At 55.3% G+C, this 15,680-nt stretch overlaps 1 protein-coding gene and 1 long non-coding RNA gene across 6 annotated transcripts in view; one reads left to right on the top strand and one right to left on the bottom strand.

Annotated features, from left to right (window-relative positions):
- HM13 (histocompatibility minor 13) overlaps positions 1–12,189 on the top strand; it is a 39,522-nt gene extending 27,333 nt beyond the window's left edge. For 2 of the 5 annotated variants that reach the window (XR_008417747.1, XR_002082522.2), the window contains exons 9-13: positions 1,474–1,510; positions 4,548–4,650; positions 8,879–8,964; positions 10,686–10,888; positions 11,725–11,837. Coding sequence is in view for 3 of the 5 variants with exons in the window: in XM_019458871.2 (XP_019314416.1) it covers positions 1,474–1,510; positions 4,548–4,650; positions 8,879–8,964; positions 10,686–10,832; positions 11,725–11,827 (476 nt within the window). In the remaining 2 variants the exon portion in view is untranslated. Of the gene's footprint in view, positions 1–1,473; positions 1,511–4,547; positions 4,651–8,878; positions 8,965–10,685; positions 10,889–11,724 lie in introns of all 5 variants that reach the window. The other 3 variants (XM_053890368.1, XM_019458872.2, XM_019458871.2) reach the window with 2 other exon arrangements.
- On the bottom strand, positions 5,202–15,298 carry LOC109272597 (uncharacterized). Its single transcript, XR_008417748.1, has 3 exons — positions 14,959–15,298; positions 6,031–8,155; positions 5,202–5,562 (listed from the first exon to the last, which is right to left on the bottom strand). It is a non-coding gene; the product is annotated as an uncharacterized LOC109272597 (long non-coding RNA).
- Between the last annotated feature and the right edge of the window lie 382 nt (positions 15,299–15,680).

Raw genomic sequence — 15,680 nt, 5'->3', positions numbered from 1 at the left:
TAGGAGAGCAGATGTAGAATTCGGCCGTGGGGGGCGGGGGGGAGGGCACTGGGTTCCCAGCTTTGTTTCCAGAAAGGCAGCATGTATCTTCTCGTTGCACCCGCCCACTCCTTCTCACACACAGCCTCATGGTCTTCAGGGAGGATTAATTGATTTCCCGATTTAAAATAAGTCCTGTGTCAGGGCGCCTGGCTGGCTCAGTCAGCAGAGCACGTGACTCTTGATCTCGGGGTTGTAGGTTCGAGCCCCACATTGGGTGTAGAGATTGCTTAAGGATAGAATCTTTTAAAAATATAAGTAAGAAATAAGATGATAAAATAAAAAAGAGTCGTATGTTGCCATTCGGTGCTTCTGACCAGTACAGAATGTTTTGTTTCTTGAGAGCCTACTCTCAACTAAACGAGATTCAGCCCTTGCCCTGTCTGAGCCCAAAGACCAGTAAGGGGGACAGACATTGGTATGTGAACAGCATACAGAGTCTGGGCTAGCCTGCTGTGTCTCGGGGACTCTGGCTTTTGGGGGTGTCTGGGCTGGGTTTTGAAGTGCGAATAGGAGTGCAGCGGGTAGACAGAGTTAATATTCTCCTGCGCTCCCCCAGGGCCTCCGGGTGGTCTTCTTGCTCCTACTCCCTCCAAGCAAGCAATTGCCACATGATTTGTTTTCAGAATCTGTTTAGGTTTTTCCCCTGCTTGTAATTTAATTCTTCCACGTGTTCCCTTAGTCAGGATGGAGACCCAGTTCCTCCTTGTGCCCCATGGCCCTCCCTGCATGGCTGGTCCAGGCCCTGCATCTCCTGCTCTGGGCTGCGTGCAGTCTCAGCTGGCGCCTTGACCCCTGCCACAACTCCAGCCCCTCTTTCCTCGGGACCTTTGCACGTGCCGTTCCCTCTCCCTGGCAAGTGTCGCTTCCTCAAAGAAGCCTGCCTTCCTCTTTCCCTCCACTCCCCCCTAGCCTGGCATATCTCCTGATAGACCTTCCCATGACACAGAAAGCACCCTTTCACGGTATGAACTTACATTGCATTTTGTTACTGTTTGGTCAGCTTGTCTACCTCCTGCCACCTCAGCTGAGCTCTGTGTGTGCAGTGGTCTTGCTTACTGTTGCCTACAGTGCCTGGTACTTATTAGGAGGCCTTAAGACACATACGGGTGGATGGACCCAGTGTGACACAGTGTGGTGCTCTGAGGTGCCGCGTCAGTGTGGTCCCAGACCAAAGCAAACCCCTGGGACCTTCTCATTGTTCTAGGTGGCCTGATGGCAGAGAAGCGGGATTTCTGCTGGCAGTTGGCAGTGTTGGCCACACCCTTGTTCCCCAGTGATTGCTGCATGACTGGGAACACGAGGCTGGGGACCCGGTTGCGTGTTAGTTTACTACCCCCCGCTCCTCCCCATCCCAGGCAGGGGACTCCATCCCCGAGCCTTCCTGAGTGCCAGTTTCCCTGCCACCGTCTAACCCTGGCTCTCTGCCCACAGGGATCTTCATTGCCTTGCTGCTGCGTTTTGACATCAGGTAAGCTACCTGGAAGTTCTAGCCCTCAAGCTCCATGAGTGGGGGGCCTTCTCTGGGCAAGGTACTCCAGGGGCTTCCCAGAGGCTTTCAGACGCCCAGAAGAGTAACTTGGAGATCAGACCCTCCACCTCCACGGCAGCCAGTGCAATTCTGATTTTGTCTGCACTTGACGTCTGAGTGTTCAGAGAGCCTATGGCCAGAAAGAAAAAAGGATCACGGTCCGAGAGATTTAAACGCGAAAGGTCCTAGTGGTACTCACGGTGCTTTCACTGTGTGTCCTTGCCAAGTGAGCTGACCTTTCTGTGCTAAGGTTTCGCATTCTGAATGTAGTGTATTACCAAGAAAATCTGGAGGGAGTAAGCACAGGGCCTCAGGGCAACCCAGCTGCAGCCCAGTCAGCCGTCACCATGTATTATCAACCGAGGGTCGGGTCACTGCATCCCAGCTGCTCTAGCTGCTCCCGCCCTCTCTTTACTCAGATTTTTTCAGTCCATTGTAGGAAGTGAGCACAGGGAGAGGGAAGGGGGCCAACTTGAGTCCCCACTTCGAACAGAAGAGGTTGCACTGTTAACTGAGCACTTGGGCCCCTGGGCCTCCCACCAGCAGGTGGCGCCCGGTCTTCCCTGTGTAAGGCTGGCAGCATGTATGCTGAATTTCGAGGTGGTTCATGAACTTTTCTTAATCTCCTCGTGCCCAGTAGTTGCAAAAGGAGTAATGGTGTTGACAGTGATAGCAAGAAACTCTGTACCAGTGTCACTGAAATCGAATTGGCCTATGAAACTTGACCCTGCCGACGTACATCTGGGTTATTTGTGTAGTACCACTCGGAGCTCACGAACATGGGCTTACAGGCAGCCTTTGGAAGGGACCTGGCCAGTTTGTAAGTAGAGGCACATCTGTGCCAACTGGCTGTAGCCCTGGCTGTTCAGAGGCAATGCAGAGAGAACCCCAGGAGAGTCCCTGGGCCACTGGCTAGGGACACAGATTCACATTCGGCTGCCAGCACCCTCAGAGGCGGGATCTCCTTCCTAGCCTGGATTTGCAGGATCAGCTAGCCCTTCAGAGCTGGTTCCAGAATCCGGGCGGCATGCCCGAAGTGGTCAGCTTCACCCCAGGGTCCACGGCAGCATAGCTTCGAGAGCACTTGCAGCTCTGGGCTCAGCAGCAGCCAGGACAAGGAGAAAAAGGACTGGAAGGACTCATTCACTCCACAGATGGTGCTGGGAACACGCGGAGGTCATAGAGCTGATGTGAAAGGGAAGTCCCGTCATGGCAATGTATCCAGCCCTTCTGAGGCTGATCTTGGATGAATTGCCTCCAGGAAGCTACTGGCACTTTATCCAAGGTAGTCAGGGTCTATTTAGCGTACGGAACAGGTTGCTGAACTGTTACATCCACTGTACTGAAAAGTAATAACTCAGCTTTGCAGCTTCTGCATCGGTGTTTCTCAAAGCATGACTCCCCCATGTGAGATTCTCCTGGGTGGTTTTTCAAAGTGCACATTCCTGGGCACCTGGGTGGCTCAGCCAGTTAAGCATCTGACTCTTGATTTCAGCTCAGGTCATGATCTCGTGGTTCATGAGTTCAAGCCCTGCATCCGGGCTATGTGCTGACAGCACAGTACCTGCTTGGAATTCTCTCTCTCCTCTCTCTGCCCCTCCCCGACTCGTCTGCATGTGCTTTCTCTTTCTCAAAATAAATCTATATTTTTTAATGTAGGGGCGCCTGGGTGGTTCAGTTGGTTGAGTGCCTGACTTCAGCTCAGGTCACGATCTCATGGTTCATGGGCTTAAGCCCTACACGGGGCTCTCTGCTGTCAGTGTGGAGCCCACTTCGGATCAGACGTCTCCCTCTCTCTCTGCCCCTCCTCCCCCCACTCGCATTCCTTCCCTCTGTCTCTCAAAAATAAACTTTAAAAAATATATGAGGGGCGCCTGGTTGGCTCGGTTGGTTGAGCGTCCGACTTCGGCTCAGGTCATGATCTCGCAGTCTGTGAGTTCGAGCCCCGTGTCAGGCTCTGAGCTGACAGCTCAGAGCCTGGAGCCTGTTTCAGATTCTGTGTCTTCCTCTCTCTCTGCCCCTCCCCCACTCATGCCCTGTTTCTCTCTCTCTCTGTCAAAAATAAACATTAAAAAAAAAAAATTTTAAAAAAAAGGTCAACTGCTAAAAAATATATATATATACACGCGTGTATATATATATATATACACGCGTGTATATATATGTGTGTGTATATATATATACACGCGTGTATATATGTGTGTGTGTGTATATATATATATACACGCGTGTATATGTGTGTGTGTGTGTATATATATATATACACGCGTGTATATATATATATGTGTGTGTGTATATATATATATGTATATATATATGAAAAATTTTTAAAAATGCAGATTTCTGGGGGCGCCTGGGTGGCTCAGTTGGTTAAGTGTCCAACTTCGACTCAGGTCATGATCTCACAGTTAGTGGATTTGAGCCCCGCATCGGGCTCTGTGCTGACAGCTCAGAGCCTGGAGGCTGCTTTGGATTCTGTTTCCTCTTTCTCTCTCTGCCACTCATGGTCTGTCTCTGTCTCAAAAATAAATAAAACATTTAAAAAAAATTTTTTTAATAAATAAAAATGCAGATTCCTGGTCCTTGCCCTAGACCTATTTAATCAGATTCCCTGGGATTTGGACCTGAAAGTCTGTTGTTTTTTTGGTTTTGAGGGATTTTTTACAAGCTTTCTAGGGAACTTGTATGTTGGCTGAAGTCTTAAAGCCACTGTTACAGGTCATGGCGCTTGATATTCGCAACCACTGAGCAGATGGGTCGTGGTTTTCCCGTTTTGCAGATGAGTAAACTGAGGCCTAAAGAAGGAAAGTGACTTGTCCAAAGACATACGGCTGGGGCAGCACCTGAATACACAGCCAGTGCCAAACTCTCAGCCGTCCCAGCCGGCCTCCATGGAGGCTCTCCCCGCGGAAGAGGTGGCGCTGCTCCCATGCCTGTAACTAACCCTCCTCCTCTTTCTCCCCACACCTTCCTGAAGCTTAAAGAAGAACACCCACACGTACTTCTACACCAGCTTCGCGGCTTACATCTTCGGCCTGGGCCTTACCATCTTCATCATGCACATCTTCAAGCACGCTCAGGTGAGTAGGACTGTGCTCGGTGCCTCGGGAATGTTCTCACTGCAGGTAGTAGGGACTTACATACCTGGGGCTTGTCTGTCACATACACAAGCAACCCAGAGGTAGGTGCTCCCCAACGATGTCAGAGTGCGCACGTCTGTGACCCTTGGCCTTTCCCCCATGGCAGGATGCTGCTGCTTCTCCAGGGAGCACAGGCACATGAGTGGCAAGGGAGAGGAGCACGGATACCAGCCACGCCTGTGGCCTTCATCAGGAAGGCAGAACCTCTCCCGGAACACTTGTCAGATTTTTGCTCAAATCTCATGGGCCAGATCAGGGTCACATGGCCCCTACTGCAGGGAGCCTGGGAAAGAGAGGCTGCAGCTTCTGAGCCTCCGGAGTGGGGCCAGTGGAACAGTGTCGGGTGGGTGTTGGGTGTTTCAGCCCGGTGCCCACCCTACCGGGTGAGGGAGAAGCTGTTCGGGGCCCTCCCTGACTCCCAAGCATCTAGCCTCTGCTTCCTCCTCCCACCAAGATGGGTACTGAGCCGCCGCAGAGTGAAGCAGGGTGGATGAGGGCTGAGAGCTTTTATTGAGACCTGAGGAGGGGGCAACAAGGAGGAGACCGCCAGCAGATGGGCTTGCTGAGTACTGGAAAGCAGGGCCCTTCCCGTACACCAGTCTCCATTCACTTCTTCTCGAGGGTCCTCACGAGCAGGTAAGGGAATTGGAAGTCAGGTGCCACATGGCAAGCATGTGCTAGAGCAAGGATCCCAGATTGTGACATGTGGAAACCAAGCCCAGGCTCTGAACCTCTGGCAGTGGGAGAGGCTGGGTGAAATGAAGGCCAAGGGGACTCGGGGGAGGAAGTCCAGACTCCCCCATCTGTTCAAAGCAGGACTGTGGGCAGGTTGCAGAAGTCCTGCTTGATTTCCTGTGGTAGTTAATTAAGAAAAAAAAAGATTAGTTAATCGTAGCTAGCTTGGAGTTTTTTGAGGACGAAATGAGTTGGCGTAAGGAAAGTGCTCACAGTTGTGCCTGGCCCAGGTAGTAGTAGCTGTCATTGTTGTCACTGTCCCCTCCATCCTCCACTCCCTCTGCTCCCCCGCTTTCTCCCCTCCCCAGGGCACCAGCCACAGAGAAGCCACCTTTGAATTAATCACAAGAGCTGTTGGTTGAGCAGTTACTCTGTGCCAGGCGCTGTGCTAAACCCTTTTGCTCATTAACTCATTTAGTTCCTACAGTACCTATGATGTTTATGAACCAAATAGTAGTCTCTTTCTACAGAATGTCCAAGGGCCAGAGTCCCCTAGCCTATAGGTAGAGAAACCAAGAACCAGTGAGGAGTCATGTCTTATTCACTTCTAGCCCAAATGGCCTGCAAGCCGAGAGTGACACACACCTGACAAGAAGGTCTCCGAGAATGACTGGGCCTGGCTTGGGGGACGGACTCAAGAGTCCAGATTCCAAGCCCGGAGCCATTCCCCCAGAGGCCACCAGGTGGCAGCCTAGCCCGCTGCCTGGGCTAGACTGGAGGATCTGGTTGGGAGCTCCCATACTGGCTGGAGAGGTGGTCCTCTGTGCAGGGACACTGTAGGCCAGAGAGAAAAGGAGACTTCCTGGGTCACACAGCAAGTTAAGCTGGGCCCTGGCTGGAGCCCCGGACTCCTGACCCCTGTCCCCAGGCCTGTGCTGGCCCCTAAGCAGCAGCCCAGCCATTGCCCTGTCATCCACGTGGGCCTCCCCCTAGAAATCTTGGGAAGGGGATCCAGGACACAAGGGCAGCCTGTTTCTTCAAGACCCTCTTCCTCTCCATGACACAGGCAATCCCAGTGCCAGTAATTCCCTAGGTGGAAGTCCCAGTGGTGCTGCTTAAGTGGTTTTCAACCCATGTAGCCTCTACCAAAAACCCACTCCAAGCCTGGGGTCTGGCAGCCTCCTAGAAAAGCCCCCTCCAAGATGATCAAGTGTCCTCATTGTACAGAGAGAGGGAAGCGGTTTAGCTGTGGTCACACAGTAGAGCAGAGGCCAGATGGAAAGCCAGGAGCCTGACACCCAGTTCACCATCCCAAGCTATACATCCTAGCCTCTCCTCAGCGCCAATTTTGGAGAGGTTCCTCGGTGCCTTGAGAGGAAAGAAAATAGTAGGCGTGTATTCCTGTGATGATAGCAAAGTCGCCACCTCTCAGAGGAGCCTCAGTGGCCCCCGGCCCTCAAGTGAGGCAGGCCTGGAGGGAGCCAAACTTCTTCCACCCTCCCCCGGGAAGCCCTGTACCTTGCCCAGCCTGGTGCTGGTGACTTAGAGACAGAGGCACCTGGAGCCACATCCTGGCCAGCTGTGTGATTAGGGCAGTCCTTTCCCTCCTCTGATCCTCAGTCTCTTCATCTGTAAAGTATAAGGAGATCTTTTCAGGAATTAAATTCTATTAAGTTTGTATTTATTTCATTTTCTGTTTCACAAATTTCTGCTTTTTGCCTTCATTATTTGCTTTCTACTTTTTGGTGTTTTATTCTTTTTCTGGTTTCTTGACTTGAAAGTTAAAATTATTTCAAGTCTTTGGTGTTTTCTAATAAATGCACCTAGAGTTATAGATTTTCCTCTGAGTACTGCTGTGGCTGCCTTTCACAGGTTTTGGTGTGGACTTTAGTCATTGTCATTTCTATCGCTCTCCAAAAGGCCTAAAGCCTAACTCGCCCAAGTCCTGACTCAGCAAACACCTAATATAGTGAGAAAAGCTCAGCCATTTACACACCTCGTGTGGCCTTGGGTGAGTCATTTCTCCTTATCTAAACCTCAGTAGCATCGTCTGTAGAACTCAGATTGTGTTACTAGCTCCAAGAGTAATACATAGGAAGCGGTGTGGTACATGACCCATGCGTGGCAGGTGCCAAGAAATGGTCTGAAGGTCAGGCTTGGGGGGCTCTGGAGTCCTGTCCTCTGAGCAGCGGCTGGCTTCCCCTTCGGAGTGAGGTCTCACCTTACATCTACAAGACACCCTCTTAACTTTGCAAGCACCCATGAAGAAGCCACTTGCTTAGGATTTACCAGGCCTCCTCCTGAAATGCCAGGAATAGAGCAGTGACGAAGACGGCCGTGGACCCAGCCCTCATGAAGTTCACAGCCTAGCAGCAGAGAGGCTGAAGTCTGCAATGATACAGCAGTGTTCCACTCCACATTGCCAGAGAATGCTGCAGGGCATGGCAGGGGGCCTTGAGAGTGGATAACAAGGGGGCCTGGCTCCGTGCCAGGGAAGGATTCCCCGGAGAAATAAAACTGAGCAGAGGTCCAAGGAGGAGGAGTCTAGGCAAAGGTGGGAAGAGCATCGCAGGCAGCAGAAACTGCCGTTGCAGAGGTCCTGTGGCTGGAGGTGACAAGGAGGACCAAAATCAGGTCCTCCTTCCTATCAGAGTAGGGCAGGTCAGGTGACACTGGAGAAGGAAGCGGGGTCACGTCTCACGGGGTCTTCAGGCCCTTGGGAGCATTGGTGGTCATGGAGGGCTGGGCAGTAATGTCCAACTTTCGGATACTGTGGGGAAAAGAATAGGTTCAGTCCCCAGTTTACCGTTTAATAGCTGAGGCCTGTGCTGTCCCCTGTCCTCCCGAAGCCTCAGCCTTCCTCCTGTGAACAAGAGGATGGTCATAGGGAATTGGAGATGGGCTGAAGTGTTCCTTGGGAGGCTGAGCTCAGCATAGTGTGTGCAGCACATGCTCCATCCTGCCCTCCAAACCCAGCTTCAGCAGGAGTCTCCGCACACAGGATCTGGAGCCAGACTGCCTGGGTCATGTTATTGTAACAACACCTCCTGGAGTGTTTGTTAAGGACGCAGACTTCCACCCTCAGACTCGGGAAGCAGGGGTGAGATCCGAAGCCTGAGCTCGGCACCTGCCCTCACCCTCTGGCTCATCTGTTCTCAGCCACCCCGCTAGTTTCTGGGACTAGGACCCACCCAGGAGGTTGTTTGTTTGAACCTGATGTCCCAGGTGATTAGGATACTGCCAGCCAGACTCCTGGGGACCCTTAAAGCCCTGCATGCTTGAGTTTCTTTGGGTTCCTTGCATTCCCTCCCAGGGAGGAGCAGCCTGGTCAGAGAGCCAGGAGCCCCAGATAAGGGCCCAGCCACTGACTTGCTCTGGGAACCTGGGCAGTCATTGTCCCTCAGTTGCGCCCAGAAGAGGGTTGGAGTGATGGACGTGGCCCTGAGCAGGTACCCTATACAGCATTTTATCACCAGCCTCTGTTCTCTCATAGCCTGCCCTTCTATACCTGGTCCCCGCCTGCATCGGCTTTCCCGTCCTGGTGGCACTGGCCAAGGGAGAAGTGACAGAGATGTTCAGGTAAGGCAGGGCAGGGGCGGACGTCCGCATGGCCCAGGTGCACCTGCAGGCAGCTAGTGGGGCCTGCCGGGGCTGCTTGTACACGTCTCCAGGGGAACATTGTTCCTGCCACCAGCCCACCTCTTGTCCTTTCTGCCAGCATGTGGGTGCCTGGCCTGTGGCGCCAGCAGGCACCTTTCCTCGGGCCGAGAGCCAGGGGAAGGCAGCCCCCACATCCAGATGCCTGCTGGGTCTTGAGAAGGGACTGGCTGAGAGAGTTTCCCCCCAGGCTGCCCCACTGTCAGGAGCCCTGGGTTCCCAGCCTGACTCTGCCACATGACTTCAGCCTTCCTTTCCCCGACCTCAGCTTTCCCATGTGAGTAATAGGGAGGATCCTAGTGTGGTGGGAGGTGCCCCAGGTTGGAAATCAAATGTCAGTCCCTGTTGAGCTGCCTCAATGGCTCTGACCCACAGCTCTGTCTCAGCAAATGTCTCACTCACACACATACCCCTTCCCCGTGGCCATACGCACACCTGCCACGCCCTGTGCACAGCCCCACCCATACCCCAAGGCCTGCGTGACTCTGACAGGTGTCTGTTCCCCAGCACCACTGACCCCGCCTGCCGGGGACCCAGAAATAGCTGCCAGCTGCGACTGAAGCTGCCCACTCGGGGGCCTTCCACCCAGCTCCACCTGCCTGGCCTCCAAGTTGTCCCTCGAGTGCCTGCCAGGGCCATCTGTGCACCTGGCTGCCTGCAGGGGAACCCGTGACTCACCCCCTCCCCCGTACCTGCCTCTGCCCTCCCTGTCTTGCCTAGAAGCCCCAGGCTCCCAACCTGCGTGCCCGAATCTCCTGGCCGGGCAAAGCCCTGTGGACTCACGCGAGGCTGGGGGATGAACTTGGAGGCAGATCTGGGGGCAGGGGTGGGATCTGATGTCTGAGCTTAGCACCTGCCCTCACCCTCTGGCTCATCCATTCTCAGCCACCCCCCTGCCTTGGGGTAACCCTCTCCCACCAGTTCCAGTCCTGTTGTGTCCACACTGGGCCAAGCTCTGAATATCCACAGCCAGGTCACCTGTTCGGTGCTGGGCTCCCCTGAATATTCTACCACTTAGACACTCTACACCCCTTCTGCCCCCACCCCCAGGATATCCTCTGGTTAAGGTGAAAAAGCAGGTGGTCTCTCTCTTTCTCCATCTCTCCCTAATTCTCCACCTTACCTTTCATTTTACTTTTCCCTTACGAGGCTCTCTCTTTTTTTATTCACTTGTTTATTTTCAAATAGGTAACACAGTCACATGGCTCCAAATTTCATAGCCATGGAAAGGAAAACCCCCTGACACCCCAGCCATCTCAGAGCTCTGTCGCATAGACGTTCAGAGAACACTTTGCTCCTAACAGCACGTGTGCGCGTGCACGCTCCTGCACAGCCGGTGGCCCTCTCCGAGCATTCTGCATCTGGGTTTTTCACACCACGGTAGATCTCAGAGATGTTTCTGCAGCAGCACGTGCACATCTAGAGCATCCTTGTTCTTTTGCACAGCTGCATAGTGTCCCCTTGTACGGGTGCATCATTTTATTCTCCTAGTAATTCCGGCTTCTTTCCGCGGAGTCCAAAAGTGCAGAGGAAGACAAAATTAAGACACGGCTCTGCTCCCTGCTCATTGCAAGAGAAGTCTCTGTCCTCCCCCGTCTTTTCCTCTCCATCTCTTTTTTCTGTCTTCTCTGTCTCTCACACAGCTACGAGTCCTCGGCGGAAATCCTGCCTCACACCCCGAGACTCACCCACTTCCCCACAGTCTCGGGCTCCCCAGCCAGCCTGGCCGACTCCATGCAGCAGAAGCTAGCTGGCCCTCGCCGCCGGCGCCCGCAGAATCCCAGCGCCATGTAATGCCCGGCGGGTGTCCACCTGCCCGCTTCCCCCCACTGCCCCGGGGCCCAAGGTAGGGCAGACATCCCAGCTCCAGTGTACGGGGCAGGGAGCATTGCCAGGGGCAGGCAGCAAGTGGCACCTCCACAGCCATGAGGCAGTCACTACACCCAGCCTCAGGGCCGGGAGCAGGGCTCTAGAACCTCACTGTCCTCACCGGTAGCGTGGGGCTCATGCGAGAGAGAGCGGACAGTACAGCCCTTGTCGTCCAGGAGTAGATATTCTTACATGTAACCCTGGGCAGATCACTTTCCTCTCCCGGAGCCTCACTCTGTTCATCTGTAAGTGGGCACATTCCTGCCTCATGGGGTTCACCTGGGGAAGAGATACAGGTACTACCCTTGGTGTGAACTCAGTTGTTCAATAAATGGGGCCCATAGCAAGAGCCAAGCTTCGAGAGTGGCACCTTGCCACTTGCCAGTAGAGCAATCCCCTACCTGCCTGCACCCCTGGGGCTGAGTTGTTTGACCCTTGCCATGTGCTCTGGGAAGCAGCCCATCTCCATAGCCTTGTCCTGGTTGCCCCATTTTTTCCCCACTCTCTCCAGTGGAAAGTTCAAGAAGCTTAAAGTTAGTCCACCCAAGGCCAACCAGCCCTTCTTCCATCTGCCACTGCCCTTGCCACCTCGTGGCACCACCAGGCACAGAGAAAGGAGAGAGCAGCCTGTCTGAGGAGGGCATACAGTGGGGCCAGGGCCAAGTACTGGAAGATGCTGGGCCATGGATGCCAGGCTGGTGTTCCTCGTGTGCCCAGGGATTTTCCTGGGATGGTGGGGAGGCGGGGCCCAGAGATTCTGCCCTCCGCCTCCTCTAAAGGTGTTGTTTTTTATTGTTTTGTTTTTTTGGTCAGTTATGAAGAGTCAAATCCTAAGGATCCAGCAGCAGTGACAGAGGGATCCAAAGAGGGAACAGAGGCCTCGGCATCGAAGGGGCTGGAGAAGAAGGAGAAATGATGCGGCTGGTGCCTGACCCTCTGAGGGCCAGACCAGGCAGGCGGGGACGGACCAGCATAGGCCTGCACGGGCAGAGGGCGCAGGAGGCCTGGCAGCTCCGGGAGAGGGGCGGGGGCAGCAGGATCCCTCCAGCAGGGCCTCCCGTGGCCTGATTCCCTCTTCCCCCTTCTCTGGCCTTCTTCTGCCCCTTCACATCCCCTGCAGGCAAAGGAAGCCCCCAAACTCCCCCACCCTCCCAGAGGCCAGGTGGGAAAAGTGGGTCTGATTTTTAGACTTTTGTATTGTGGACTGACTTTGCCTTACATTAAAAATTCATCCCATTGCCCGGGCAGGCCACTGTGCCCCTGGAGGGGTTCTCTGCACCCAGCATCTTGCATTGACTTTACTAGCTCTCACCCTCCCACCCAGAAACTTCCCTGCAAGCCCCTTCCTGGGGACTGTGAACTCTCACAACCTGGGGGAGAGGCCCCGACCTCCAGGTCCTTCCATACTCCTGGATGCCCACCCAGTGCCTGGCTAGCTCAGCCTCCCATGGATACCCTCTAGCCAGCAGAGGGGGCCCACGAGCCTGCCTTCATTCCCCCCCACCCCCACCCTTTCAGTTCTCCTTGCCACTTCCTCCAACATTTGGGGGCTATGAGGCTGTGGGACAGGTGCTCTATGTGTCACCCACCCACCCCAGCAAGTCCACAAGGAAAGTACCAAAAAGCCGACCTGACTCTGCAAGGGGACCAGTATCTGCAAAGCTAGTGAAATGTGCAGGGCCTCATGGATCCCAGGGATGAGTTTAAATTTTATTCCCAGGCTGGCAGGAGCCTGCTTCTCTGGGCCTGATGTCCATATGGCTTCAGCTGGAGAGCACTTGGACTCTAGGTCACCCTGGAGATCAAGCCCCCATCATTCCTATTCTGCTCATTCCCAGGGTTGTTCCCACAATGACTGTGCAAGGCCAGGAAGATGCTGTTGCTAGAAGCCACCCACCCCACCCCACCCCCACATTGACGCCACTCACAGCACAGGGGCCAGGGCCCCTGAGAGGCTGGAGTGGGAGGACAGGAGGCCCAGTGCTTCTGGGAGGTGATCCAGGCCCGAGAGCTGGAGATCTCAGAGCCAGCGTTTCTCCAAAGTTTGCTGAAGACAGCAAGCAGCCCAGACCTGTAGGAGAATCTCCAGTGGACCAGGCGAGGCATGGGCACCGCCCTTCTCCACCTGCCTGGTGCGGGGTCACTGGGTGGAGAAACAAGTGGGAGGGGGTGACCACCAGTCTGAGACTCAGGCCTCCAACTCCCATTCCAGAGCTCTCCTGCCCAAGCTTCGGGTTCAAAGGCTGGAAATAACAGTGGCTTCCAGACAGTTTGGAGGTGGCCAGAAGACAAGTATGAGCAGAGAATAGGAAGTATCTCTATAATAATCACACCTCCATACGGGATTTCACTTCATTTCCGTCTTAGGCTCCAGGTGCTAGTATTAGTCCCCTTGTGCAAATGAGACAATTGAGGTGGGTTGCCCACGGGGGTGGATATGACCTCAAGCAATCCACGCTGAATTCCAAAGTTCCTAAGGACTGTGCAGCTCCCCTCTAGACCCTGGGCCTGCGTCACTGACTGCTGTTCTGGGCACCTTTGAGACAACCGCCCAATTTCTCTGGGCCTACAGAGAAGGAAAGAAAGGGTAGGAAATCTCAAAGGTTTCTCCCAGCCATGGGGTCCCTTTCAGGGGCTTCTCGGATCTCTGCCGGCTCCTGCCGCCTCCAGAGGGGAGGCCGTGTGGTCCTGGAACAAGGCCCCTCTGAGGGCAGCAGATGGGGCAGGCAGCCCAGGCACACAGCATGGTTGGCTCTGCGGCCCAGGGCCCACAAAGGCTTCATTGAGTCACCGCCGGCCCCCGGCGGAGGCTGAGGTGGCAGTGGCGCCGGGCGCCTGCCACCTAATGACCGTCCTGGCCCGGCCAGATGTTCCACAGACCTCGGCAGCGGCCATCCAGGGCCCGCCCGGCCAGCCGGCACCGCAGAGGCCACTCTAATTCCAATTAACCAGCTTCAGCTGAGCAAACAGCGGGCAGCGGTGGCCCAGCCCGGGCAGTAGGCCCGGCCCGCAGAGCCTCCGAGTCTAGACTCCAGATGTGAACCGCCACCGCCAGAGTCCCATGGAAAAATGGCACCAGGCCGGGCACGGATTGGGCCTGCACGCGGGAGAGGTGGGGGTGGGCGGGTGGCTGGGCAGGGCTCTGGGTGGGCCTGGTGCCAGCCTCACCCTGGGGTAGGGGTGGACTCTTGGGAAACAAACTGCTCCAAAACCCCCAAGTTCTGTCCCTGATAGAGGAAGTGTTCCTCTCTGGCCTCCCATTTCCCCTGACTACAGTAGGCAGCAGGGGGCTCCAATGGGGAGGACCAGCCCTGCTGAGAGCCCTGATACGATTTCCTTTGTATTTAACATGTTTCTAGCAAGATGTTAATGTATTTTTAAAACATGTATGTGATCGTTATAACAACCCTGTAAGGTAGTACCATCATTTTTACAGATAAAGGGAACTGAAGCAAAGAGACATTAAGTGCTCAGGGGGGGATCTGAACCCAGGATGTCTGGCTTCCAAGACCACGATGTTCACCACAGGTGCTGTTTGACATAAATCAGGATACTGGATTCCGGGTTCCCTTCCTTGGGAGCAGCGCTGGAGAAGAGGGTCAGCATCTGGCAGAGCAGGGCTGGCTGCCACCGTGTGCCTGGAGGGGCCTGCCCGCTCTGTCCTGTTTCCTCAGCTGTGAAATGGGTAAGACCCTCCCAGGGCCGCTCCAACTTCTGGGGTTAAAGCCTTGAGATAACCCTGTCAGAGCTCAGCACCAGGAATGAGCTGGGCACCGGTCAAGTCAGTGGGCACAGCAGGGAACACAGGTCAGCCCCCCCCCCCCACTCCCGATCTGAAACTGTGATGGGGAAATAGACTTGAAACGGCTGAAAAAGTGAATAATGTCAACACTTGGGGCAGGAGTGGTGCCTCCGGTTTCCACAATCTTGTCCGGGGTCCCTGAGAGGCAAGGCGAGAGCTTTCGAGATCCAAGAGGTCAGAGTTCATCTGTCCTTGCACACGTGGGAAGACTGGGCCCCACCCCGCCAAGGAAGGGCAAGCCTTACCCGGGGTCTCACAAGGAGTGGATACTGGGGAGGGGTGCTCCGACCCCCGCCGGCTTTCCCACCGCTGGGATTCCCTCCGCGACTCCAGGCCGGGTCTTGGGAGGCGGACGCATCCTGCCCGCGGGTGCGTCAGGAAGGGCCGAGCGGGAAGGAAGGCACCACCCCCACCCCCGCCGCGGCCACACCTGGGCTCTCCCGGCGGGCGGGGGGCGCGGGCCGGCGCCTGGCTCCAGCGAGTCTGGGCCGCCTCCCCGCGCCGCCTCTTGGGGGCCGCCAGATGGGCCGGCCGCCCGCCCAGCGACGCAGGCAGGAAACGGCCGCCGGGGCTGCCAGGGACGCGGCCGCGAGCGCCGGGGGCGGGGCCCGATCTGGGGCCGCCCCCTGTGGGGAGGGGCCAAGCGGCCAAGCGTGGTGTCGGGTCAGCGGGTGTGGTCCCTGAACTCCCTTGGGCAAACCTCTCCCTTTCTCTGGCCCTCAGTTTCCCCACCAGTGGAACGGGTCTGCTTTTCCTAGCTCTTTTCTCAGCACCACATGACACGGGGCAGTTTCTTGCCCTTCTGTTCCTTTGTTCCCTTACCCGGGAAATGGGGTGACGGTGATGGGCCATCTCCACTAGAATACCAACTCTGAGAGGGCTGAGCCGCCCTCGCCACCATTTGAACCTGGCCCAGTGACCGAAAGATGAGGACACTCAGTACCCTAGGGGCCTGACACATAGTAGG

The sequence above is a fragment of the Panthera pardus genome, unplaced genomic scaffold (assembly GCF_024362965.1).
Source record: "Panthera pardus isolate Hobbes unplaced genomic scaffold, ASM2436296v1 HiC_scaffold_25, whole genome shotgun sequence".
NCBI lineage: Eukaryota > Metazoa > Chordata > Mammalia > Carnivora > Felidae > Panthera > Panthera pardus.
Note: the sequence above shows the minus strand (reverse complement) of the source record. Positions and strands in the feature narration are given on the sequence as shown.